General features: G+C 40.1%; 2 protein-coding genes across 5 annotated transcripts; one reads left to right on the top strand and one right to left on the bottom strand.

The window, feature by feature from the left end:
• Positions 1–2,454: 2,454 nt before the first annotated feature.
• Positions 2,455–11,012, top strand: PRPF38B (pre-mRNA processing factor 38B). Its single transcript, XM_074546218.1, has 6 exons — positions 2,455–2,843; positions 6,103–6,171; positions 6,466–6,617; positions 6,701–6,761; positions 9,322–9,545; positions 9,794–11,012. Exons 1-6 carry the CDS (start codon positions 2,565–2,567, stop codon positions 10,647–10,649), a joined length of 1,641 nt encoding a protein of 546 aa, XP_074402319.1. The 5' UTR covers positions 2,455–2,564; the 3' UTR covers positions 10,650–11,012.
• Positions 9,897–27,172, bottom strand: FNDC7 (fibronectin type III domain containing 7). 4 transcript variants are annotated; one of them, XM_074546206.1, is made up of 13 exons: positions 26,481–27,172; positions 26,034–26,052; positions 24,052–24,306; positions 23,126–23,386; positions 22,349–22,606; positions 20,818–21,072; positions 19,832–20,089; positions 19,164–19,418; positions 18,036–18,290; positions 17,239–17,499; positions 16,628–16,657; positions 16,047–16,109; positions 9,897–15,576 (listed from the first exon to the last, which is right to left on the bottom strand). In XM_074546206.1, the coding sequence occupies exons 1-12, from the start codon at positions 26,541–26,543 to the stop codon at positions 16,072–16,074; spliced, it is 2,208 nt and encodes a 735-aa protein (XP_074402307.1). In that variant the 5' UTR covers positions 26,544–27,172; the 3' UTR covers positions 9,897–15,576; positions 16,047–16,071. The 4 variants fall into 4 exon arrangements, with proteins under 4 accessions (XP_074402307.1, XP_074402309.1, XP_074402308.1 ...); XM_074546208.1 differs by lacking the exon at positions 22,349–22,606; XM_074546207.1 differs by lacking the exon at positions 19,832–20,089.
• Between the last annotated feature and the right edge of the window lie 238 nt (positions 27,173–27,410).

The following is a 27,410-nucleotide window of genomic DNA, read 5'->3' on the forward strand; positions in this document are numbered from 1 at the left end:
AATCCTAAAATAAAAAGTTAACTCTCATTTTCTGAAGCACTTCACAATACATCCAATTACAAGTTTGGTGTTTTCAGTGGTGTTTGAGTCCCAATTAAGCAGGGGCAGACCTGAGTTCTATTCAAAGAATGACAAAAACATTGGGATTAGCATGATTAGGCTGTTCTCTCCACACGTAATTATGAAAATAACCTTATGCAAACGACTATAAATCACGTACAAATCCAAAAAAGCAAATTTCATAATCTGTCACTCCATCCAGCACATCTGGACAGAGACCATAACCAAACACTACAACCAAATGCATCTGGGCCAAGCCTGGGCGCAACTTGATTGTTCTACGAGGTCTTTACACACAAATAAAAATATTATTTTGTGTATATATACGCACAAAAGCCGGCTCGGTGTTCAGGCCAGTCCCTCGCCGCCCCAGAGCTCAGCGGGCCTGCTGGGCTCCCCTCAGCAGCGCCCGCCTGAGGGGCACCCGCGGCACGCCCGCCTGACCCCGCCGGCTCCTCAGCCGCCCCGGCTCCCGACCCCAATATCCACTGCTCCCGACCCCCGAGAGCCACCACCCCTGGGCCCCGAGAGCCCCTGCCCTTTCCGGGGCTCCCCCGTGCTTCCCGTCCACCTTCTCTCCCACGGCGAGCTCCCGCCTGGCACAAGCGGCCGCCCCTACGGGGGTGCGGCACCTCCGGGCAGCGCCGGGAGCTGCAGTGGGCAGCCCCCAGTGCGGGAGGTGTTCCCTAAGGCGCTTCTGTGAGAGACGATAAACGGGCTCCAACGAGCGTCCCCGAGCCCACCTGTTCTACTGACCCGCGCCAGCCTCCCTCAGTGTCATTGAAAGTGATTGGCGGCGGCGAGCGGTGTCCCTACTTATTTACACTAAACCCCCAAAATCTCGCCACTCCTCATGCCGGTCCCTTGCTGCGTGTGCTCCGCCACAGAGGGAAAGCGCGCTAGGGAGCTGGTTATCATACACAGTGAACTAACCCTGACTGGGTGAGTGCGGCAGAGCGCACACACATCCAAAATCGATGTCTTCTGCAGCGTTTCATTAAGTATTTTCCACGCTAGGGCAAATTTGTCTCTCAGTGAGCAGGCAGCTGTGTAGTGCATGGTGAAAGTAGAAAGGAAAGCGTGGCTCTAAATGTCCAATTTCTTCTGTAAACAGCATGTAAAGCATTCACTAATCACCGGGCAGGGCTGGTATTAATATAGTGTAGACCTGGGACCTAGAAGGAGGCAGGACTCAGGTGGAAGTGAGGGGGATAAAGTTAGATAATTCAGTGCCCTTTTAATATTTCAGAATATTCTAGAAATGTGTATGCCAACTTTTGGCTAACATTTTAAGTTTTGCGGCCTAGACAGAGCACATGGTTACTCCTTTTGGCTGCTAATTGTTTAACCCTGAACTATCACTTAGTACCTACATCTCAACTAGATAATTCTATAAATTCTGGCCAGTTTTGTTGTGGTTTGTTGTTGTTTTTTTTTTTTTTTTTTACCTCAGAGAAAGGTTTATTAATAGAAGTCTTTTACATAGCAGCTTCCAATTCTATGGATTCTGTGGTATGCTGTGAAATTCTAATTACAAGTCAGTATAATGGATTCTTTAGAACAAAAAAGAACAAAAAATGTATAGAGGAGTAAAGTTAACAGTAAAATTCAATTAATAACACATTGCAAATTCACACAATGTTCTAATAGTTCATAGGACTTCACCCCGAGACGTATCACTGTGAGTAAAATTTTCAGAATTATCACCTGTTATAATTCTCCGCTATGAACAACATAATTACAGACATATCCTTTCTGATTGCTCTAATAATGACATTGGATTAGAGATCCAATCTTAGGAAGATTGGGAACATGAAAGAGATGGTGTGGCCCCTTCCGGGGCTACAGCACACTGAACATTTCTGGACGTTCAGTGTGGATTGGGCTTGAAGCAGCCTGGTCTAATGGAAGGTGTCCCTGCCCACGGCAGGGGTTGGAACCAGACAGACGGTCCTCAAGGTCCCCTTCCAACCCAAGTCATTCTGTGACTTCTTTGCTTCACTGCTGCTGTGGAGGCAGAAGCGGCCAGCGCCAGCTGTGCCGTGGCCTCATTACCACCGACAAGGGACCGAAGGGACCACTTTTGAACTTTGTAAATTCCGGGGCTTAATCCACAGAACTCCGTGTGACGGTGTCAGCAGCTGCCCCCCGCCGCGTCACAGAGTCCCCTCGCTCTCCCTAGCAGGGATGTCCCGCCCGCCGGGTCCCCGCGCTGCCGCCAGGCGACGCGAGGCGAGGCGAAGGAGGGCGGAAACGGCCGCGCTGTGGGCGGGCGGGGCCGCGGCAAACGGCCGGGCTGTGGGCGGGCGGGGCCGCGGGCGGGCGGGGCCGCGCGAAGGCTCCGCGGCTCCCCCGCCCTTTCCCCGCCGCGCCCCGCGGGTCGGTGACGCGGCCCCGGAAGGCGCCGCCGTCACTTCCCTGGCCGCCATCTTGTCGGGGCTGAGGCAGCGCCCGCCGGCCCCGCTCCGTGTGCGCGGCCCGCCTGCCCCGAGCGCCGACCCGCCATGGCCAACAACAGCCCCGCGGTGGCGAACTGCCAGGGGCAGCAGGTGGCCCAGCACCCGCCCGGCGCCGTCCCGCCCGTGCAGCAGCCGCTGCAGAGTGGGGGCCCCAAGCCGGCGGCCTCGGGCAAGCAGGGCAACGTGCTACCGCTGTGGGGCAACGAAAAGACCATGAACCTGAACCCTATGATCCTCACCAACATCCTGTCGTCGCCCTACTTCAAGGTGCAGCTCTACGAGCTCAAGACCTACCACGAAGTGGTGGACGAGATCTATTTCAAGGTGAGCCCGCGGGCCGCGCTGGCGCCGGGCCCAGTTTGGCTGCGGCCCGCGCCTTTTCGCCCCTTATCTTGCGGTGAGGGATGGGAGTAAGTATCGGTTCTGTTGCTGAGCTGGGGGAATCCGAGGCTCTGCCTTCTCTGCCTCACCAAAGAGGCGTGTTCCGCGTTGGATTTGGAATTGCCGAGCTGTAAATGGGTATCGGAGAGGGCAGCCGGGGCGGTGGGGGCGAAATGGCCGTCTGAGGGCTGCGCCTTCAGCCGGAGCGAGCGGCAGGGCGCGGATGTGTGCCGCCGCCGAGCCCGGCCCTCCCGCAGCGCGGGGCCGCCTGCGCGCCCCGTACCCACCCGGGAGCCATGGTGGTCACTCTCCCTGGGTGTCTGCGTGTGGCCTTCATCCTCAGCTCCAGGTTAGGATTGCCTCCTTCGTAACTCAGCTTACAACTTAACGAGTTCCTTTTTTTAGTGCTTCTCTTGCCGTTAGGTGATATGTGCTGGGGAGATGAATGGTCTGTATCAGGGCACCCATGTCTCGGTTCTTGTTTTATTAGCAGGATTGAATCAGTTTTGCACCGAGGCTTCCATCAAGCCACTCTCCCAGGTAGAGGTATGCATAATTAATGCTAATCAACGCAGCCACTTTCTTTGTTCTGATAACGAGACCAAAATTTAGATAATTCAAGGTTAGATAATTCATTTAGTCACCTGTGTTTTGGTTGTTACTGGCGTATTTTTTCAGGTGAATTCATTTTGCTTGATAATGTTACTGTGTCAGCTGGTGGGTTTCAGTATATTTGAAATTAGTAAAATAAAAAGCAAAGGTAGCCTTTTTGTTTCATTTATCCAAGCCAAATCAAGTTACTTCAGGCACCAGAATTGTGAAAAATAATTCCACTACAGTATTTTGAGATTTTTGGCAGTTTGCACTTACTTATGCTACTGTTTTTTCATGTAAAGATAGCTTTTCTCTGCCTGTGCTCTGTCATTTGGAGCTGATTATTTATTTCTCCTTAGTGTAACATATATAGTCGGCAGTATGTCTCCAGTAAATTTACTAAATTTCATGTATGAGAGACTCATGACTATTTAAATGGAAAGCAGCAGAGTTTACTTACACAATTGATTTTTAGAGCTGAAAAAGTTGTGAAAGAAACGTATTTTCAGAAACATTGAGAGCTGTCTCTATTTTTAAAGTGAGCCCCTTCAGATGTGCTAAAAAGTATTTGGTGCAGTTTGTCATCTTTGTACTGGTAGAGCTCAGCCGCAGTAGGTGAGGTAGTTCATTTGCTTGACCTACAGTTTCAATTTTATCTTAAATTTGGGAAGAATTTTCACAAGCCATTAAAAACCTGCATGTTGATCTGATTTATTTACTGAACGTGACAGTTAGTGACTCAAAACTGCATGCTAAATAAAGAGAAAACTCAGCCCCTTACTCACTCATGAGTAATGGCTGTGAGGGAGAAGATAACCTGATGGTTCAGCTGCTTCACTGATATTAATAAGATCTGAATTCTCTTCATGTTTTAAGATTCCTGAATAATTGCTGTGGGGGTTTTTTTTGTTAGTTGTTTTTTTGTTTTGGTTTGGTTTTTTTTAATGAGTTGTTGGGTTGGTTTTTTTTAATGACCTGTCATAGCAGCTGTATCTTCAAGTGTATTTGTCTGTCTAGGAATCAAGTGGCTCTTCTAGAAAATACTAGAATGCTGGGTGCTGGATTATGAGAAAGGGTGATAGTAAGTCAAACAGGCAGCTGGTGATAATCACCATCTTTGGAGATATGGATTGTGTCCAGATGTTTGAATTAATTCGTTTGCAATTCTGGGCTCCTGTTTCAGTTCTGTATCTACGAAGTGCAGGACTTCCTCTTTCTTTATCCCTGACCTTAACACCATGTGCATGTCCTCAGCTTCATTTCATCTGTGTATTTCCAACAAGTTAAGCATGCAAAGCAGTCTTTGTGGGATCAAAACTTTAATTACTTCTTTTTGAAATGAATATTGTTTTCAGGGTTTTGTTGTTTGTTTTAATTGATACCTGTCAAAACCAGCATGTTTACATTGACTGTAATTAAAGTTGAAGACTAGTGTTTGTGATAATGTTATACTCAATCCTTTGACTAAAAAATACTTTTCATTTCCTGTGAGAGGCAATACTATATAACCAGAGGGATATGTAGGATTATTTGTGTAGTATTTATGAACTTCTCATGCTAACAGTACAGGAAGTCATAGTGGATTTTGAATTCTACAGTATTGGCATCTCTCATGTTTCCTGTTTGGTAAAGACAGCAACTGTAAAAACCCAAACAAACAGTTCAGCAACTTCTGTTGTTAGTGTGTCTCTGATGTCACGTGATTGTGTACAGCATTGGTTTTATTTCATATTTTGTTAACGAATCTTAATTTGTGAAGTACCGTACAGCATGAACTCTTATTCCCAATCCACTGTAGCACCGTTGTACCATTTTTGTCTTTTACATATATTTTAAGTTGATGTGTTTAGAAAATATACCTGTTCATTGAGCCAGATATTGCTTCTCTGGATTTCAGAATATCAAATATAGCATAGGCAATTATGTTGTTCGGAGCTTGTTTATGACTCTTATTGTCAAGTTTTATGAATGGTGTTGATTAACTTTGTTTGTGCACTCATCCCTAAGTGTATCTCAAAAGATTTGTCTTCAGCAAATTTTACATCCCTGCAGTCTAAGAGAAAAAACATTGACTTTATGTTAAAATACTACCCTTAATAAACATATTTCTTTTGTCCTAATAGTAAGAGATAAAATAAATCTCTAGTTAAGTTTACTTCAACAATGAGACTTAGGAATGTGAGACTGTATGTTTTGACTTTTGTAGCTGTCATCAGCAGTTATCACTTAACTTGTAAGGAGATGGTTTAAATAAAGGCAGTTGTCCAGTCACCCAAGGAAATAGTAATGATGGAGTTTAGTCATAAAGTATTTGAAAGAACATGGAGTATAGAATAAGCATGGATGTTTTCTTTGGGGTTATGGGATTTGTTTGTTTTAAATTTCATTCAAGATTTTGGCTGTAATTCCTTAATGTGGTGATTAAAATGGCCAAGGGCTTTGCTTTAATGACAAAGCAGACTTGGTCTTGAAATTGCTAGAAGACAGGTTTTTAAGATTGGTTTAGGATATCCATTGTTAAATCAGGCTTGTGTGGTCACCTAAACATTATGAAGGTTGTAATTGTAATTTTCTTTCTTTCCTCCTGTCCCCCACCTCACCCTTTCAGGTAACACATGTTGAACCATGGGAAAAGGGCAGCAGAAAAACAGCAGGCCAGACAGGGATGTGTGGAGGGGTAAGTAGAAGTACGTGCCTTCTTAAATATTTCTGTCTGGTAAATAACGTTTCAAAGCATAGATAAAATGTGCTTGTATGTTGGCTCAGTCTCTCAATATAAAATACTTATTACAAAGAGTAGATACATTCTTCTCACTTCCAAAGCTATGGATGTCAGTAGTGTTACTTTTTCCCCATAGCTTTGTTTGTAGATTTAGATTTTATGCTGTGTTAGTTCTCATATTCTTTTGTAGGTTTGGGATAATGTCTTTGTGACTTCCTGCATCCTCACCTGACTTTCTGCTTTTGAAAGGTGCGTGGTGTTGGAACTGGAGGAATTGTGTCTACTGCTTTTTGTCTGCTCTACAAATTATTTACACTGAAGCTCACTCGTAAACAAGTGATGGGCCTTATCACTCATACGGACTCCCCGTATATTAGGGCTCTTGGATTTATGTATATTAGGTAAGTATCAATATCATCAACTAATGACTGATCTAATGTGCAGAAAGCTGTATTAAAATTTTATATTGTTTTTGTGCTTAAAGGTACACACAGCCTCCTACAGATCTATGGGACTGGTTTGAATCCTTTCTTGATGATGAAGAGGTATGTCGGCGAGGGTAATAATTTATTTTCTTTTGTTTCTTTTCATGTTACTACTTTAGGCTTAAACATTGCTCGACAGGGTTTTCTGTAGTTTGAATGTTACAGTGTTACGTTCTTGTAATATTAACAATATGTATGTTAATTGGTGCAGGAAACAGGTTTGAGCTGAGACCTGGGTAATTTCTCTTAGATTTTGAAGATCTAACAGATTTTTTCATTGGTTAAGATGTTACTGTGTCACATTTGCAAAACCATGTGGAACGGGTGTACTGAATCAGAATGCAGACAGCAGGCTGTGTGAATGTGTCTTCTGTGTTTTTTAAAATCAGTTACTTTTAGGTAAGGTGTAGTAAGTCATGCAAGTGCTAAATTTGTATTATCACTTTATTACTGGGATAGGGGAATTGATGGTTACATAAAAGAGTGGGAACGGTAGAAAACAACATTCACCTTTGAAAATTCTGCCAGAAATCTCTGTGGTTATTATTCATGTCCTAGAACAACTAAACCCAGGATTTCTTCAGAGAAGAAGCAAAAAGCCTGATTATTGCAGAAAGTGGCTTTATCTCTGGAATCTTAATGTCTTTGTTATTGGGGCAGATAAAGGGATGAGTTGCTAACTGAAGAAATTCAGTAAAGAAGGTTGCATTATTATTCAGTCAGATGAGAGAATACCTTTGGTATCCTAGTCCTGATTTACTGTTTGGAGAAACAGTAGGGAGCTGTTGGGTGTGGTTTCTTGGGCTATGAAGTTGAATACACAGTCTTCTACATATTGCTGCAATTAAGATTTATTGAGCAGGTTTGAAATTACATTCTAAATTTAAGATAGAACAGGAAGGATCACTTGCCATCTTCAGTGTGACAGTAGGCATTTACTTGAAGAAATTTCAGATGTTGTAGTTGCCAATAATGTCCAAATACTGGTAATAAAAATAGTGTTAATTACACCTGTTTCTAACTGCAATGCAGTGTATTTATTTTAAACATTTAAAATATTTCATGCTAAGTATCAAAAACATTGAGCAAAGGAAACAACTGGTGATTTCAGGTAAACCCATGCTATAGTCAATTTTTAACAAAAATGAAACAGATTGGACTTGAATCAATGTAATGTCCTTCTCCCCCAGCTGGGACTAGCTAATAAGAATTCCTCTCCACAATGTTGGACTGTAATTTATGAGAAGCGTTGGGGTGGCTTCATTCTCAGGGTCCCACAAAGTCAAGTTCAAGGACAGTAAAGCAGTCGCAAGTACAATGCATTGTGCAGGTCTTAACTGGTCCATTATTCAAAGCATTTTTTTTTAGTTTATGCATTTCAGTTCTTGCTGATGCTGGGTATCAAGATGGGTTTATTTCTTGTTGCCTAAAATCTCCTACTATACTTTTGGAATTAGTGTTTCTCTCCCAGCTGCTATCAGTAGCTTTCTGTTATGTAGAAAACCTGCTTGGGGCTGCTTAAGTTTCTTACCAGTCCTGGTCAAACTCAGTAGGATGAAGCAAATTTTCATATATGGAATTATTTAAACCTACAGGATTTTTTTTCCCCTCCAGTTCTTAAAATCTGGAAGCAGTTCATCTTTTGTCATGCTGCTGTGAAAACCTTCCCAGGACACAGTTACTTTTCAGAATGCTTCTTATGTTTATTTTGTTTAACTGTACGTACTCTCCAGGTGCTACGTTTAACTCCTCTTTTTCTTCTTTAGATCTCTGCAGCGATTATATTTGGAAAAACTGTATATCTGAACACTTAAATGTGTGTGAGTGCAAGCAGTTTTACGTTCAGATTTTCTCTTCCTGTTTAGATAACAAATCTCACTTTCCTTGTGTGCTTGCACTATAGGTTTGGGACTGACAATAGCTGACTAACATGTCCTGAGCTGTGAGAGGGCATAGCAAGAAGGCCTTCATGCGGTAATGACCCTTTTCAGAGACAATGGTCATCATGGATTATGCGTTTCCAATTATTTGTTCATTTATTTATTTTTTTACATATTTCTAAATTAGAAACCTCACTGCTTCATGGCAGTTGGTTTGCTATTGCTTCCAATTCTGTTAGGATGCCATTTTGTACTAGAGGTCTTTCTATGATCATTTTTAGATAGGCAATGATGTAGTTCATAAATGATTTAGGCCACAGGGTTGGGTATGATGGTACACAGTTGTATATCCACAAAATGGAGTATTAAATGTAGTTTCAGAGGACTTCTCAACTTTGTGGCATTAAAATACAATGCAAGATCATACATACCATATAACCAGACTGTGTAAGGGGATTTTGTGTTAATCTCTTCATCGACGGTCCCTTACCATCCAGATGGCTGCAGGATTAGTATGTGCCTGCATGCATATATATTAAGTCCCATTCCCTATCTGTAACATTCTGCCAAATCCAAAGGGTGCAGAGTTTGAATTTCTCTAAGGAAATGTATTAGAATATGAGACAAGTAAACTTTCATAATCATGAGACTTCAGTAGGACAGTAATGTAGCAGCATATTTTTTTTAATCAGTAAAGAATATTTTTGACCATCAGGATGTTTTTTGCTTGTATTTTGCAGGACCTGGATGTGAAGGCAGGTGGGGGTTGCGTTATGACCATAGGGGAGATGCTTCGTTCCTTCCTCACTAAGCTTGAATGGTTTTCCACGTTGTTTCCAAGAATTCCTGTGCCAGTCCAGAAAGCCATTGACCAGCAAATCAAAAGCAGACCTAGAAAAATCAAGAAAGATGGCAAGGAGGGGATGGAGGAAATAGACCGGCATGCAGAACGTAGACGTTCAAGGTCACATAAACATTATTTTAAAAATCAATGTTAAAAGTTCAATATCGAACCACTTATTACCAGCAACATGTTGTCTTTTCACTGAAATAGGTTTTAAGGCAACAGTTTATGGATGCTAGTGGACTAAAATAATCAGATGATATTTTCTATTTAAGATTAAATACAAACTCTGTGAAGTATAAATTGGAGAGAGGATTTCTTAACTATTGAAGGAGGTGTTTCATATAGAATGTCTTCTATTTTAAAAGGTCTCCAAGACCAAGATCCATCAGTCCCAGGAGGTCTCCCAGAAGATCCAGAAGCAGAAGTCACCATCGGGAAGGCCATGGATCATCTAGTTTTGATAGAGAGCTCGAAAGAGAACGAGAACGGCAGAGATTAGAACGTGAAGCAAAGGAGAGAGAAAAGGAAAGGCGGAGATCCCGAAGTACCGATCGCTCACTGGAACGGAGGAGAAGCAGAAGCAGGGACAGATACAGAAGCCGGAGTCGAAGTCGTGACAGGAAAGGAGATAGAAGAGACAGGGACAGGGAGAGAGAGAAAGAAAATGAACGGAGTCGGAAAAAAGAGAGAGATTATGATAAGGAAAGAGGTAGTGAGAGGGAAAAAGATCGATCTAGAGAAAGGTCAAAAGAAAGGAAAAGTAAGGGTGACACAGAGGAGAGGAGACACAAGGATGACAAAGATGAAAAGAAACACCGTGATGACAAGAGGGATTCCAAAAAAGAGAGGAAGCATAGTAGAAGTCGAAGCCGGGAAAGAAAGCATAGGAGTAGGAGCCGAAGCAGGAACACAGGTAAGCGCAGCAGAAGCAGGAGCAAAGAAAAATCAAGTAAACATAAAAATGAAAATAAGGAGAAGTCAAATAAAAGAAGTAGAAGCAGAAGCAGAGGAAGAACAGATAGTGTTGAGAAGTCCAGAAAACGAGATCAGAGTCCCAGCAAAGAAAAATCCAGGAAGCGTAGCAGAAGCAAAGAACGTTCCCACAAACATGATCACAGTGATAGCAAGGACCATTCTGACAAACATGATCGTCGAAGGAGCCAAAGTACAGAACGAGAGAGCCAAGAAAAGCAACAGAAAAACAAAGATGAGACTGTGTGAATTCTTTCAAAAGTGGATCACATTGAATCCTATAAATGTTTGATTAAATCCTGCTTATTTTTTCTTAAAGTTGAGATTGTGCAGTAGTTGATGAGCACTCTTCTCCAACCTCCCTCTAGGCTGCAGATTGTCATTTCCTATTTTCGGTAGGGAAGTGCCTTTGTAAACCCATTCAATGCATTGACGGTTTCAAACCATTTGTTTAGTTTAATTTGTAATGCCGAGATTGTTCTTGCATTTTTATTGTTCAGATGTTTCTGAAATGTACAGTCTGTACATATGTCCTGAAAATGTTTTAATTCCTTTGGCATGGTTGCCATGTTGGTTAAATTTGTATGAGGCAATAAACTGCCACTAATTATACTTTCCTTTTGTAGACGTGGAATTATGGTTTGTATCCTGAAGTTAGCATGGCTGTGCTTTCCATAATAGTATGGCTTTTAGGGATGGATCTGGAATGTGTATTATAGCTGAGATATTTATGTGCGTACAATGTACATTGAGGGCTGCAGATTTAGAACTAACATTTATGCCCACTGTATCTGCTGTTTTGTCCAAAGCTTTTAAAATGTATTATGTTGATCACCAGTGGTGTTAAATTGAGTGGACTTTCAGAGATAGTGGTTTGGATGCAAGGATTTAGATGACGTTGGGGCTTGTTTAGTTGTTCTGTAGAAAGGCTACCTCAAGCGGACACTGTAAAGGCTGACAGATGAGTACCGTAGCCATCTATGCATTTTATTTGTTTGAAGAAAATCCATGTAAGCTTCCTTTTTTTAAAAAAAACACAGTTTATCCATTTGTGGTCCTTTAATGTTTTTAAGCAGCTGCACTCTGTCATTTATGATAATCCTGGGCTAATAAAGGCATTTAAGATGGGAAGAGGGAGGTAGGAAGAAGAAAAATATCACAAAGGATTTCAGTTCCAAGCTTCCAAAGCATTTTATAAGTGTAAACATTTAAAGTAAGAATTAACTGATAGTGTCCTTTTTTAATTCATATTTTCTACAAATAGTAAAGATCACAGGTTGTGCTGAACATTTCATCTGGCAGATTTTTTTTTAAACAGGTTGTTAGACGGAAAAACCAAAATGCATTATAGAAAAAGATCATATCATTAAAGTCCAAGTCTATTTCATAGATTATTCTGATGACTTGTATACTCAGTGAGGAGAACCACCTGGAATAAACTCTCAATTATTTCCTTTGTATTGAGTGTCAGCTTTTCCCTGCACGTTCATGGCCAGTTAAAGAGTGCTTCAGTTCCTCCACATTTTATTTTCAGATCAAGTGACACTTTGTATGAATGAGAGATTTTATAAAATAAGTGACTTACAACAAAGATGTAGCAGACAAAAGAAATGCTGCAGCCCCAAGAGAGGAAGAATACGAAGTGGGAATCAATCATGAAGTAACCTGAGGGTAGAAATACAATATTTGCACCTTTTTTGCTTCTGTGTGATTCAGGTCATCAAGGCATATTTTGTTTTAAACATCCAGGGAAAACAGTGTTTTGACTTGCAACAGTATACTTCATTCCGTAGTATTCCAAGAAGTAAACTTTTTTCTTCCTCCCTTCTCTTCCTGTTTTCTGAACTGTAATGGTCTTTATCACCATGATCCTTAGTAATCAACATTTTTTAGGACTGGTGTTGTTAAGGTTGTCTGCTTATATTTGTGTTACTGATTTGAAGTCTGAACTTGAAACAAAACTTAAGCTTCAACAAATTCATTCCCTTGCAGTGTAAAACTAAAATACTGAGCTTTCATTTAAGATCGGAGAAGAAAAAAAATACCCTGTCTAGTAGATAACTAGAACTGTTTCTGCAGTCTGCCAAGAGATTGCATGGATTCTGTCCAGTGATGGCAACTTTAATTTATCTTGTTTGTGTTTAGAGGGCTTCTTTTGGCCTTGGTTTTAACCTTCAGTTTCTGAAACAAATATGTTCTTGGGCAGAGAGGCTGCAGAACCAGTGTTTTGTCAGGGAAAATGGATTACTGATTACTGATTTCCAGTTGTTCCTTCAGGGCTCTTCCTCTTCCCAAGACTGTTGGGCAGTACAGTGAAAGAATGGTTTATTTGCAGGAAAAAATGCAGGTATTTGAGAGACAATCTTTGACCTGAACGTGGACAAGTACTGTCTCACTACAACAAAGATGGTGAATATTTTGCTATAGCTTGTGCAAAGACTGGCTCATCCCAGAATCTCTTTACAAGTGCAGTGATTTCAGGACTGTGCTTTTATTTTCCTATTTTATAAGTAGTCCTTTCTAACCTCTGAATTTAATACAATCGATAGAGTTAGCAGTGTAATGCACAGCGCAATATTCGCTGCCAACCAAGACCTGTGACAGTTACTTGAATCAAGACACCTGTCTAAAGTTATCCTTAGGATTTACTGTCATACAGCTCTTCAGTTTGTATCCAGGGTTTCTTAATTCCTTTTTGTCTTTCTGATGCCATTTTTATTATTTCATGTTCCTTAAAAAGGAAAGCAGAAGGAGCTGCAGGGCTGTGAAAGCAGCACTGATGAGCAGGGGTGAGCTAGTGGAGGCACCAGTGCTGCCCACTCTGTGCAGTTGTTGCAGTGCAGTACAGATGCACTGGACATTCATCTCAGGGGCATTAGAAGAAAATTTCTGCCAGTTTTAGCTGGAGGAGCTGTGGTTGCAGAGCTGTTGTCTCTCAGTCTGTGCACTCTTCAGTTCTCAGGGTAAATGACCATGACCGAAGCACTATGAACCCCAAGTTTCCATAGTATGCCATGTGTCCATAACAGCCTAGGATAGTTATCCTTGTGAAACCTCATCTGGCTTGGGAATTTCCTGTGGCTCCAATGCTGAGTACTGGAATATAATATTAGTAGCCTCATACAGCATACAAGTTCCCCTCTTTAGGGGAACCTGAAGGAATTTGATTAATTCTGCTGGCTTTAGTTGCTTGAACCCTTTGCCCCATTGTGCAGCGCATGTAGCTTTAAGTATGGATGACCACCAGCTATTAAGCAGGGTAAAGCAGCATTTAAGTGCCACTTTGGATGTTTTGCAATGAGGTTGTCATTGTATCTCTTTTACTCTTCACCAGCAATAGTTAGATGTGGTAGAACACTAAATCTCAGTAAATTTGGGTTGAGTCTGAAATCAGCTGAAGGGTAGATTCTTGCGACTTCTTTCGGTGGATTCTAAGTTTGGGGCTATTATTCTGTGTCATATGAAACTTATAACAGTGTATATTTTAAATAATATATACAATTTTTTTGCGAGTGTTTATATTTGTGTAATTCCAACTAAATACATCTTTACTATTATGCATTGAATTTAAATTTTTTATTAAGTAAGCAATAATGAAGTCATCTACTATGAAATAACCTAGGTGGTTTTAATCACCTAATTTGTTAGTGCATGTGATTTCACAGATACTGCTCTCAAAGCATCCATTTTAGCATATCCATATGCTGCCTACCTCCAAGCCTTCAACAGGAATTTTCTTGTTGTCTAGTCTTCTTTCAAGAGACAGTGGGGTTGGGTTGTTTGGGGTTTTTTGGTAAGATTTTTGTTGTTTGTTCAGTTGAGAATTTTATTGCTTGGGGTTTTTTTGCTTCATGAAGTCCAGAGCTTCATGTGAGTACAGAAACAGTGTCTACAAAAATATGACATTTAGTTGTCCTTTCCTGTGATCTGAAGCCAGCATGACCCATAAAAGTGTGTTTACCTCAGTCTGGAGAGAACTTGCAACCAATCCTGACCAAATTTTTTAATCAGCTCAGTGAATTCCAAGTGCTGTTTCACATATCAGCAGTGTTAACTATTAGACAATTGTTACTAGGCAATGTCTAATGCCTGGAAAACACCTTGAGGTTACACACTGCCATAGTAGGAGGTGTATATGTGGCTCAGTTTCATTGTGTTGCTTTTCCTCCCTGTTTTGCTAAATATATATCTCCTACACATTTTAGAGCTGAATCAATGTGTTTTTTCTTGAAATCATGACTCCAGTTTTTTGCTTTTTTTCCCCCAACAGACATACAAATAATACATTCTGATACAATTACACTTCAGTGACAAAAGAGAGAGGAGCTGATGAAAATAGCACTACAACGTTGTTTGTAGTAATTGTAGTAGTGTGTAATTGAGGTGTTAATTAATTCTCAGGGAAAATAAGAAGACATACACCAACAGTTTGGAATGGCTTTAAGTACACTAAGAGTTAGTATTAGAGCATGGAATTATCCGAATTGCTCAGGTGAAAAGTACCTCAGGGCTTGAATTTGGTTCCAAAAGAAACCAATTGCTTCAGATCTTTAAAAACCCAGTTAAACACTTAATACTGTAGTGACAGTGTTTGGCAATGATGTCTGTAAAGAACAAATACTGACATAGAACCCTCAAGAAAGAAGGCTGTTTGTTTTTTTTTTTTTTTTATTGAGAAAACCAACTTTCTATTAACTAATGCAGAGCAGTTTTAAGTGTTTGATTGTGGCTAAATGCAGATCATGTTTTAAGAAGCAGCATGCAATTCTTGGGCCATCTACAAGCAACTTACTGAAGCTGAGATTCCCTTGAGATTTTGCACAAGTGATCAGAAGCATTGGCTGAGATACTTAACGTGTGTTCCCTGAAGAAAGAAAATTTCCAGAATGGATAGTGTCTGTTTTTATAAGCTGAACATAGTGCTAGAAACCCTGTTTTTGGATACCTTTGTACACTTGAGCTTCCAAAAACTCTGTTAAATGACACGTGTTTGTGGAACCATTGATTTTAAACTTTGCTTTCAAAGTTGGCTGAAAAAGTAACTGCTGTGGAGTATGATTGTGGATTAGGTCTCAGATATGGCTGGGTGTTCAGCTTTCCTGCTCCCAGTCCTCAAGCAGCTGTGAACGTTGCACTTAAGCACAGATGGGGCTTTCCAGCTTCAGGGGAAAAAAGACTGAAAATAACATTTAGGGAGAATGGTGTTATGAACAATCTTAACATCCAGGATAGCAGTAGGTGAACAGCAGCAAAAAGGAGAGCAGCCGTAGGGGAAAAAGTCAGCAGTGATTTCTGGTCATTCCTCTGAGACAGGAGCAGATAGTAGTCCAGAACACCAGGAGAAAGTAAATGAGTGTGGTAGAATATTTTTAGCTGTTTGGATTTAAGGGCTTTTCTGGGAAATTACAGCATAGTGAAGTGAAGGCTTGATGAAGTAAAAGAAGGTTGTTACAAATGGAGGAGAGGACAAATCAGTAGTTTTAGTAGAAATAAATGACAAGAGATTTCAGAGGTAAATATGGATTTTAACAAACCACTTGAGATATACAGGGCTGGTGACGCATTTCCCTCCAATCCCAAAGATTTAATCAGCAGGAAAAGTTTGATTCATACATTCTAATATGAATTGTGATTCTTATAACTTACCTCCTTATCTGAACCAGAATTTCATCTAGATGTGTTTTGCATTGCTCTTTCCTCTATAAATAACTATAAAAGAATTTGGAAATTAAGACAATTCCAGTTAGGGAAAAGCAACTGTCTTGAGAAATTTTTATTTCAGTGGCTGCTTTTGAAGTTGTTTCTAGCAGGTTACATAGGCAAATAAAACATTATCCTGCAGAAACCCAGAAGAAATAAGGTAGAATAGATTGAGGTAAGCCACACTTTCTTTTTTACCTTTTTGAAAATAGAAAGCAGAAGTGCCACCTAGTTTCATTTGTAATGGGATGTGGGAAGGCTATAAAAGATAATCCTGCCTTTTATTGTGTGCTATCAAATTAGCAGTAAGTGTTGTGACCATGCTTGATTATATACAGGCCACAATATAGGTAAGGTTTTGTTTGGTTTTTTTAAAATTATACATTATAAAATGGGATGAGATAAATCTGTATACCACTACCAGAAACCTTGACTATCAAGTCTATATTTTATATACATCTTATACGAAGATGATGCAAAAATATTCTATAAACTTTATGAATTTTTAACGAATGTATTGCTCTTACCCATTCCAACAGAGCTTCCAGAACAGGTGACTGAAATGACATGAAACAGTAGGGAAAGTGTTAGATGTCAGGTTGTAAGCTGCAGAATATTATTAGTCTACAGTATGTAGTCCATCTATACTACTAGGCAACCCCATCAGATAACAGTAGTTTCATAATGGATTAAATCCATGCCTTGGGAATAGCAAAGTAATTTCTTTCCCTTTAAAAAAATTTTTACTTTAAAAAACGTGATTAGGACTGATTCATTGCAGTTATTGCTTGTTTCTTTATTTTAAAAATACATGAAACAAAAGCTTATTTATTTGCTTGTATATTCTAACCATTCCTAACCTCCCAACTGAACATTAAGTTTTCTATATTCACCAGGATATGGGCGACCCAGTTGGAGGTACCTGTGCAGATAAGTGTGGCCAGACCCAAAGTGCTGCTGTGAAATTCCCATTGCAGATATTGCAAGACTGCACTCATAAAGTTTACTCTGCAGTCAATACTAGAGCACAAAGGTTTATTCCATGCCACCTTTACCTGCATAACTTTGGATTACATTGTAGCCATCTAGCATTTTAAAAAAAAATTTAAAAAATTTGAAAATCAAATTTAAATTCTACCTGAATATATTTTCTTAGGACAGAATGAGAGCTGTGGCCCCTTGTTGGTCACTGGAGCCACCAGCACAGTGTAGACATCCCCACAGGGTATCCTGGTGATATCACAGTGACTCAGACCCGAGCTGGGGGTGCAGCTGAAGTTGCCCTTTGAGCCATGTAAATCAGCATTGTAGTTTATTGTTTCATCAGAAGCTCGCCAGAACACCCTGATGCCATTGTTGCTGAGTCTATAGAGCTTCACCCCAGAAGGGCAGCAAGCACCTAAGAAAGTAAAAAACAATGAGCAAATTTTGTGAACTCACAATGTATTATAAATTTCTAGACTGCTGTTTAAACCATATTACTATGAGTACCAGCATTTCAAAGAGAAAATTATTTCACAAAGCCAAAATAATTATTGAACTGAACTCGGAGAGAAAAGTTTTATTTAGAGTAATTTTATGGAGCGGGAATATCTGTCATTGTTTTACATGTTGGAATGTTGTTGCTCTCACCTGGCATAAGACCTGCTTTAGAATGCCTAGAATCCTTTTGAGTTGTCTAAAATTTAATTATGCCACAGCATCATTTAAATTAAAAAACTGTTTCTGGAGCAATATTATTAGAACTTCTTTATATGGCCAACTGATGGCTGTTGAAAGAACAAGTCTTGATTATAGGAAAATAATTCAAAGTGCATTTATTTAAAGAGGGAACTGCAGGTGTATTAGCTGTGTGTTGAATTTCAGCTTTGCTATTTTTATCAGAAGAACACCACACAAAGTTTTTCTTCCCAATTGCATTTACACTTGACGTACTGGAAGAGTATCCCTGATAGGTGCAGCTGGATGTCAAACCCGTCTCACTGATGGCTCTCAGAGACACTGTATAGTTGGTGCCACATGTGATACATCCCAGGAGACAGTAGGTCTGAAGTGTGTGACACTTTGCCTGTCCTTTTGGAGACTCCAGTGTTGTTACATAGGTCTGTGCACCCCTCCCAACAGACCAGCTGATGTTGGTTACTGACTGTGTCACTTGAGTTAGTATCAGGTCACTAGGGCAACAAGGAGCTGAAAGAGAACAAAAACAGAGAAGTTAATTCTGTTTTGTACCTGGAAAGTGGAAGTTGTTTGGAGGGTTGCAGGTAGAATAGTACATGATTAAGATTAAGGAAGTGCATATTTTTCAGGCATGCCAATAAATAGTTGACTCTGCTGGCAAGCCTCTAATAAACAGAATGTTAATGTATGATCAATTTGTCTCTAACGATGGGTTAGAACCCTGGAATTATTATAAAATGATTGTTCACCAAGATTCTAAAACCGACTAAGATTTTTCATCAGAATATCAGAGTACATCTGTAGTTTAATTAAGCAGGGTCTGTCTCTATCCCTCAAGTCATATATCTCATTCCAGCTCTGTCTCTGTTTCAAGTCTCTTCCTCTACAATGGAAAATGACTGCAGCCAAACTGCATGTTAAAACCAGATCCTGGTGTATATAAATCTCTGCCTGGAGAGGTGGTAGAGAACAAAACCTGTTAACAAATTAATAGCAGGAATAGTGGGTAGGATGTTCTTTAATCTGTTCTTTACAACTGTTTATTTGTTGACATGGACATTACCTCATTGCCTCTCCTAGTAGTACTAAATATCAAAATGCTGACAAGAATTATGCATTGCATTAGTGGCATATGTTGTTGCATTCTAGTTAGCTGTGCCAGAAGATAATTGGTTGCACTAAGGCCTCTCAGTCTGAGGCAACTGCCAAATGACCCTTCTTTGTCACACACAAAGATACGGACAGGTTTACAAAAAGGACATCCAGCAATACATAGTACAATGTGCATATATTGTAAATAAAAAATAGCCAAAACCATAGAGTCATAGAACTATTTTAATATTATGCTGCTAAGTATGTTGAACTATATACAGTTCCTCATACCTGTCTCTAAAGGGACACTGTAGCTTGGTAAGCTCTGTCCTGCTGCTGATCTTGCTATAGCACTTACAGAGAAAGCAGATCCACAGGGAAGATCCATTAGGGAACAGGAATTCCTGGTGCTTGTGCATTGCCAAAGTCCAGCCTCTCCTCTGGCAGTGACAACGTACATAGCTTCTTCATTGTTAGCTTGCCACTGCACACTGATTACAGATGGACCCTCCTTTGAGATATTTTTAATTTCAGGACTGCAGGGAGCTGAAATATTTAATATTAATAGTATTTAAATAGATTATTGATGCATATTACATAAGTTACATGTGAAAATTAAATTACTTCAGAAAAGCATATGATCTTTATATGCTTTACTCCTGGTGAGAATTTAGAAATTGTGACAGAACAGACAACGTAAGGATTTTGTGTATAAATTGTAATTCTGATTTTCAAAATACTGAAGCTATCAGAAGCTTTCAGTACAAATTTGATATAAGTTCCCCCTCTTATAGTGTATTCTTATGGACTTTCAGTTTTGGAGTTGCTGTTTTTTAAAAACTTTTTATCAGTGAGCTTAGTTAAACAGCAACTTAGCTCTCCAGTACCGTTTTTATGCACAAATCAGTGTGCTGTATAATAATGATTTGCTCAGCTAGAGCAGCACGAGCGATCAGTACCTGTTGGCACGCAGTGAGGCGCACACGAGGCGCTGCTGCCGCGGGCCTCGCTGAAGGAGCGCACGGTGATGTTGTAGGGGGTGCCGCACTGCAGGGCCGACAGCGTGCAGGCCGCGGCCGTGTCTCTGCACAGCAGCGCGCCGTTGCCGCCGGCTGCTCGCGTCTCGTACAGGTCCGCGCCTCGCACGGGCGCCCAGGCCACCCGCACCGTGTCGCTTGACACGAACACGGCCCTGAAGTCACCTGGGCAACAAGGAGCTGCGCACGGAAAGGCAGACGGGAAACCCGAATGGGAGTGGGAAAATGGTGCAAATACAAGCCTCGTTTCATTTCTCTATGTGCTTCCTATCTTCTCTGGTTGACCAGTACTGTGCAAACAGCCCAATGAATCCCAGATTTACTTCTTAAATTAATTCAGTGCTACTACTTCCAAATCGACAGAGGACATACTAGTGTTTAGGTCAGACACAGGAATTATACATACTTTTGGTTTAAAATTTTAAAGGTCTAGAGATTAAATAACAGTCTTCTTTTCAACATTGAACTTAGTATTTTTTTTTCATTTTCCAAGCATGAAAACTCCCTCCAAGTACAAGGAAGTTGAAGACTTTGGTACACTCTTCCTGAGGTAAAACCAAAAATAGTTTTACTTAATAGTTTAAATAGTTTTACCAAAAACGCAGACAGGACTAGAATTCAAATGTTATGCCAGGTCTGTGTGTTATTCATATGTCCTTGCCTGATGATTGTGTATTGTTAAACTGTTTTCAAATTTGTATGCATGTTGTTGCACTTGACTATGCAAGTTAAGTTTAATTGCAATATGAACTGTTTCTTTTTCTCTGCCAACCTTTGTGTGTTATGTCCAAAACCTGAATAAAAATAGAACTGTAAGTCATTATCTTCCCATAAAAATGTCCAAACAGCTCAACAATAAATACAGTTAAAGGATCCAAATGAATTTGCAGGAATACGTGGCTACTTACCAGTAGTGTAATTGAGTACATCACCTGGAGGACTCTGTCCTGCCTTGTTATATGCAAAGACACTGATGAAATAAGTGAAACCACAGTCTGACTGGAAATGGCATTGAGTATGTGATGTGTTGCAGTGCACTTCCAAGCCATCATCACTCTTCACAAAAACCACGTAATAATGACACAAACTGACACTAGACCATGATACCAGCAAGTGCCCAGGTTCATCCTCCTCAATTGATATGTTTACTGGTGCACAAGGAACTGAAAATAAATGAAAAAAAAATTCTCAATACAATTATTTTTTTCTTTCTTGAAGTTTTACTCTTGGGAAATAAAGGAAAATCAGTGACATATTGAATTATATAGAAAATAGAATTATTCTACTCAGCTTGAACAGTTGCTCTGTCTTGATCAAGAAAGCAGCAACTTAGCTGCCTTTACAGAGGTTGGTGCTTATATTTAGATGACAAGCGGGTATGATTTTTACACAACAAAATAGATGCTACCATCATGTTTTACAGAAACATTTGTTTAAGGAGCCCTCTGAACAAAAAGTGACACCAGGCAATATTTCAAAAGAAACTGGCACAGTGTGTGCTCACAAATAGTAGGTTTGGATGATAATTGGAATACTAGCATGAATAGCAGTTGGCATCCAAAAGCCTCTATATGTGAAAACCTTTTCTATTTTTTTATAAAATTTACTGGCTGTGGCTGAGTAGAACTGTCCTTTGCTTAGGTTTCCTTTCTTTTGGCATTCCAAAATGCCACATTGAATTGCAAACTCCATGGCTTTTGTTTAAATAATATTTACTTTCTTTTTAGTTCAGTAAAGTGTAGCTTGCTGCTATTAAAATGAATATATGTGATCTAGCTGAAGCAGTGTTGGCTGAGATGACAGCCCACAACAGCTTCATAGCTATCTGGCATAAGGCTCTCTCAATCCTGTTAGATGCACCACAGAGTTGCTCCCATGATTGATCTCCTATCAAAAGTCAAAATGAGGCAGGTTACATCAAATAACTAAGTACACCATGTTGTGTATTTCAAGTAGGATATGATAAAAAGAAATTGTTTAGATTTTTATTAAATGGGCAGGTCATGTAACAGGTCAGGAAACAACAATCTCTGACATGGCAAAGCTGCTGTAGCTGAACTGAGCAAGCTATTGTCCTGAATATGTTTGATGGTTTCTTAATTTAGTGTAGTGGTGTTACTTTGGCTAAATGTGCTTTTGTTGACCCCTTTCTAACTAACAACTTGATGTGACCCAGAACAGTTCTATGCTCAGAGGCAGCTCTTAATGTCATTTCCTCACAAAGTTGTTCCACCACTGCAAGTTTTTGTCACAGAAATATGAAAAATGCTTAGGCTCTTACCCCTGCAACAGAAAAGTATATGACATAATTAATGAAAAAAGGTCAGAAGCAGAACTATTTGAGAATCACCTGTGAATTGCAGTGGACTCATTTACATTTGAAATTAAAGAAGTAGATGTTAAAATGCCATAAGCTACATAAGAATCAGTGACACATACTCGTTGTTAAGCTCACTGCATCAGTAGGTTCACTGGATCCAGCATCATTGTGTGCTGTGACAGACACATCGTATTCAGAGCTGCACTGCAGGGATGGCACCGTGCAGGAGGCAGCAGATGTGTCACACCTCAGTGTCAGGAGTCCACTGGAGACTGTGACGCTGTAAGTTAGAGCTCCTTCTGTTGGCATCCAGGAGACAGCAGCTCTTAAAGCACCGCTATTGAAAGCTACTTTAACATCCACTGGTGCATTAGGACCTGTGGTATATCAATTTGGAACACATAAATATAACTTAGATTATAGCCTACAGACATGATCTCTTTCACAATTTGCAAACTAAATGCATTTTTTGAGTGCAAACTTTACCCTCATTTATGTTAAAATTACATTTTTAAAAAGAAGTAGTTCTAGTTGACAATGGCTGAAACTCTCTGCTTATTTGAATATTTGATTCTCACAATTGGAAAAATCATCAAAATCAGTCTGAGCTTGTGTAACCCTTATCCAGACCTGCCCTAAGTACAACTTTAGTTGTACTTTAGTGTGCTTTAGTGACAGTAATTGCTATCTTTGCCTCAGTACTGTTCACTAAACATAGCCATGTCACCTGAGCTTCCTTAAACTTTGAGATGAGGCAAAAATATAATCTGAAAATCTACTCAATGTATCTTTGAAAAACATACTACAATCACAAATACACATAAATACTTTCTGGTATATTGTTGCTGTGTTGTTCTTAGAATGCTGGCTTGGTTTCAGAAAAGAAAATTTCTTACTTGTTCTTTGATTATATGTGAAATCATCTCCTGGCATCCCATTGGCATTCCAGGCATAAGCCTTAATAGTGTACAGAGTTCCTGGATCTAAATTTGTAAATATCAGGGAGGTGTTGGTGGTGTTCTGCTTCAGCACTCTGCCCAAACCATCCGATCTCATGAGTGACACAGAGAAGCCAGCTGCCATAGGCACAGCCTTCCAGCTCACTGCAATGGAGTCACAGCTCGGAGAACGAACAGACAGGATTGGAGCAGCCAGGACTGTTGAGAAAAAACAAAATTATGCTTTTGGCTTTTCAGCAGGACAGCTTGAAAAGGCCAAATTTGAAATGAATATACAGAAAGAACAATCACTAACCCTGAGAGACAAAATCAGTGACAACAAAACCAGAAAAAATAAATAATTGCAAGATCAACAGAACAAATTTGGAAAGTGATTTGGTGCATCAATTATTATATTGCATGTTTTGTGAAATGAACAAAAGTTATACAGAAAGTGGGAAAGGCTGCATGTGTTGAAGAATGAAGATCACCAAGAAGATAGTGCATTTCCTGTCCTAGAAGTTTCACATTGTCTTCCTATCTTATACTTTTGGTTGTTTCTTTATTTCTTCTATTCCTTCAAGTTACGCCTTTTGTTAAAGTAAAATACATATATTCATACAAATTCTAGTGAAACTCCCAGCTGAACTTTTAACTTACTGTACCATCATAAAGTAAACCATTAATTCAGACTTTTGTCCTGGTCATTAAATCAGATGGCTGAATTCTAGTCTTCAAAAACTGAAAAAAGAATGTAATCAGTACAATTTTTAAAAAGATTATAATAATTCAGGACTGGTACATGCATGAATGCTTTATGTTATAATAACAGACAGAATTTGACATAACATTCCAGAATTTGACATAAGATTTTGAAAGCCCACCTGTTTTTACTTTTCTGAAAGGTGAAGGCTGGCTTTTTCCTCCAGAACCGATAGATCTGACAGTGATTCGGTACAAGGTGGCAGGCTTCAGTCCCGTCACTGTGCCTGGAGAATTTTTCACTATAGCTTCAACAAAGGAATCTCCATCTTGTGCAGTCAGCATGTAATTAGTAGCCCCAGGTACTGCTCTCCATTCCACTGTGATACTGTTGCTAAGTTTTGAATAAGCTTGGTCAATAACAGGTATATCTGGAGCTAAAATGGAAATAATGAGAGACGTACTGAAGTGGGAAAACACAGTCCTGTGGAATATTTCACAAAGACAAAATATAGGACAAATAATCTACACTTTCTATGGATGATTAAAATTTAAGTTAAATGGACTTTCAGTGAACATTAACAAAATACAGAGTCTTGTGATATTCTAGACCAAATTTCATCTTTCCATAAAAATACTCCAATACTCTGAAATCACTATTGCAAGACCATTATTTAACCTAGGTTTCACTGAGAGGGTCTCCTTTAGAGCAAATTAACTATATTACTAACTAAAGTGATATACAAAGCAATATATAAAAAGAAGATGTATATATTTATATAAAGCAGTCTGAAATAGGACACTGAACCACAGGCATTTCTATATTAAAGCAACATACAATAATCTAGTCTGGAAGGGATCACAGGAACTCACCTAACCCCCTGCTCAGAGGGCAATATTTGATTTGCCATGCTATTGGTAGTCAATAACATGACAAATCAAATATTGTAACAATGCTTTGGTGTTATGCTCTACCATTCAAAAAGAGCTTGTGTGTACTGCAGACACAAAACTAACTACACCAGGGTATTTCTTAACCACGAGTCATTTATGTTCAGAAATCAGGATTTTCACACTAAAATCAGCATTTATAAAGCAATTACACATTTGCAAGGCTGCAAAACACTCACTAGAAGAGAAAAAAGATAAAATGAAGGTAAATCCCAGATAAAATTAAGAAAAGGAATGTAGAGGTATTTGGGATGAAGTAGGTATTTGTGGCAAACTTGTTCATAGGAAGGCAGCTCATGGGGGATTTGGGAGAGCTGAGCAAGTTTTGTACACAGCTGCTCAGCTAAGTGCTAACATCTATATGCTGCTATATATTTTTTTTTAATTTATTTTTTTTTCTGTCCTGGACTGTTAGCAAGACTTAGACCTGGGTGAGGATTTCTTGCACAGAAATTTTTATGAATTGTTACGAAAGACAATATTATAGAACAAATTAAAAAAAAAATTACAGTGCAGTATTCTACTCCTCAATTGTGAAAGACCCATCTGCAAATGCTCCATAGGCATGGTCAGACAGAATATCTGGGACCATTTCTACAAATAGGGCAAAAGGGGGTGTCTGACTGTAACTGATAAGAACGTGCTTGGGACTAAGAGCAGATGTTAATTGTTAGTTGAGTAGCTGAGTATTAAATTCTAAAACCTTGGAAATATTTGTCCATAGGAGATTGTGCTTCTTCTAGTGTGGTTTTTATTTTTTTTGTTTGTTTGGTTGGTTGGTTGGTTTTTTTGAGGGAGTGTGATGGAGTTTTCTTTTCATATTTCTTTTGGGTTTTTTTGTTTTTTTAATTATCAAAATATACAACAATTGGTTGTAAATATGGGACAGTGTGAATTCCATTTGTACCACAGCTATATAATGAACAGCAGAATTTGTTCATCAGAGTGTTCTCCCTGGTTTAAACTAGTATTAAGGTACAAGTCTGAATATTTGCATGAGTGTCCAACAGAATTGTGACTCTTAAAAATGAGATTTAAAATTTATAAAGACATCAATGTAATTTTATAAGCCTGAATCAAACATGAAAACATTTTTTGTTTGCAAAGCTACTAGAACTTAGAGAATATTTTATTAAAAAGCACAAATGGGTATTCTCTTCAAACCCATTCAAAAATAGGCAGGAAAAACCAAATAACCATTTTGAGTATTTACCTGTGTTTGCTGAAAATACCTGAAAAGGAAGATATTACAAAATTAGAAATACAGTGTGACATATTTTATTTTGAAAATTAAAAATCTAAGAATGTTAGTAACAATAACCAAAAATATTTTGTTTATTGACACATTTTACTGATATTATGTATTTGCTCAGATTCTTTAAGCATGGAAAGAGTACACAACCAATGAGATTTGGTACAGGGACGCAGATTGTACTGCTTCTGCATTTCCCCCTCTGAACCTGCCTATTAATCCTGTTTGCAGTTGTTGACACACTTGTAAAGTATTTTTCAGTCATATGTAAACAGCGCAACATTGTGATAGTATCGGAATACCAATGTGGAAGCGGATGTTAGTGCTCCACCCTAACTTTTAGTTTACTTTCCCGAAGAATACAGCATCATCGCTCAAATAGTTTTACAGCAGGTAAGTCGCACTCACCATTTCCAGGCAGCCGAGAAGCACTCCAGTGAACGCTAACGATTTACTTTTCGCACCGTGCATCTTGTCAGAGCTTGGTTCCAGCCTCACACGGGGCGAGCGGGGGCCGATGCCAGCGCTGTTCCCCCGCGGTGTTGTCACTGCGGGCTGGCACTGCCCGGGGCAGAGGAGGTGGCCCTGGGCCGGCCGCTCCTCCCTGCGGGATCACAGCTGGACAGCGGCCACCAAAGCCGGTGACACCACCAAAGCCGGTGACACGGCACGGGGCCACCACAGCATCGGCTTGTGGCCGCATGGCTGGTGGGGGTCTCTTCCCTCCTGTTATAGGGAGGAGTCTGTATGGTTTATACAAGACTGTATGGTTTATACAAGACTCACAAAATAATTAAGCTAAAGGTCATTGTTTATTGTCTATTGCATTTTTGCCCGCTCACAAGGATCTTATTTTCTGTCGGGAATGATGCCCTCATTGTACTCCCCTTTGAGTGGCACACCGCCATACAGACTGGGAACTAACTATTCTTCCTCATACCTGGCGCTGCGGAAAGAATTTTTCCTCGCATTCCTTCGTATTTGTGGCCGGTGTTGGTTCCTCTTTGAGAACACAACTTTATATCTTCAAACTATAACTTCTGAGAGAAGATTATAGGCGTCAACAGCCGCTATCGTGCTGTGACCCGACAGTGTTTTCCTTGCTGGTTTACACGCACGTCAGCGGGAACCTGGGGGCCGTTTCCGTGAGGGAGCCCCGGTTTGCCCCCGAGAGGACGCGGGACCAGGGCAGGTTTCAGGAGCCCCCCCGGCCAGGCGGTCTCCAGCTCCCTCTGCTCCCCGCAGCTCGCCAGGGCCGCCTCGGCGCTGGGAGCGGCTCCCGCCGTCCCGGGCTCACCTGAGCAGGAAGCTCCTTCCTCAGGGGCGAGCCCTCGTCAC

The sequence above is a fragment of the Zonotrichia albicollis genome, chromosome 8 (genome assembly GCF_047830755.1).
Source record: "Zonotrichia albicollis isolate bZonAlb1 chromosome 8, bZonAlb1.hap1, whole genome shotgun sequence".
Taxonomy (NCBI): Eukaryota; Metazoa; Chordata; class Aves; order Passeriformes; family Passerellidae; genus Zonotrichia; species Zonotrichia albicollis.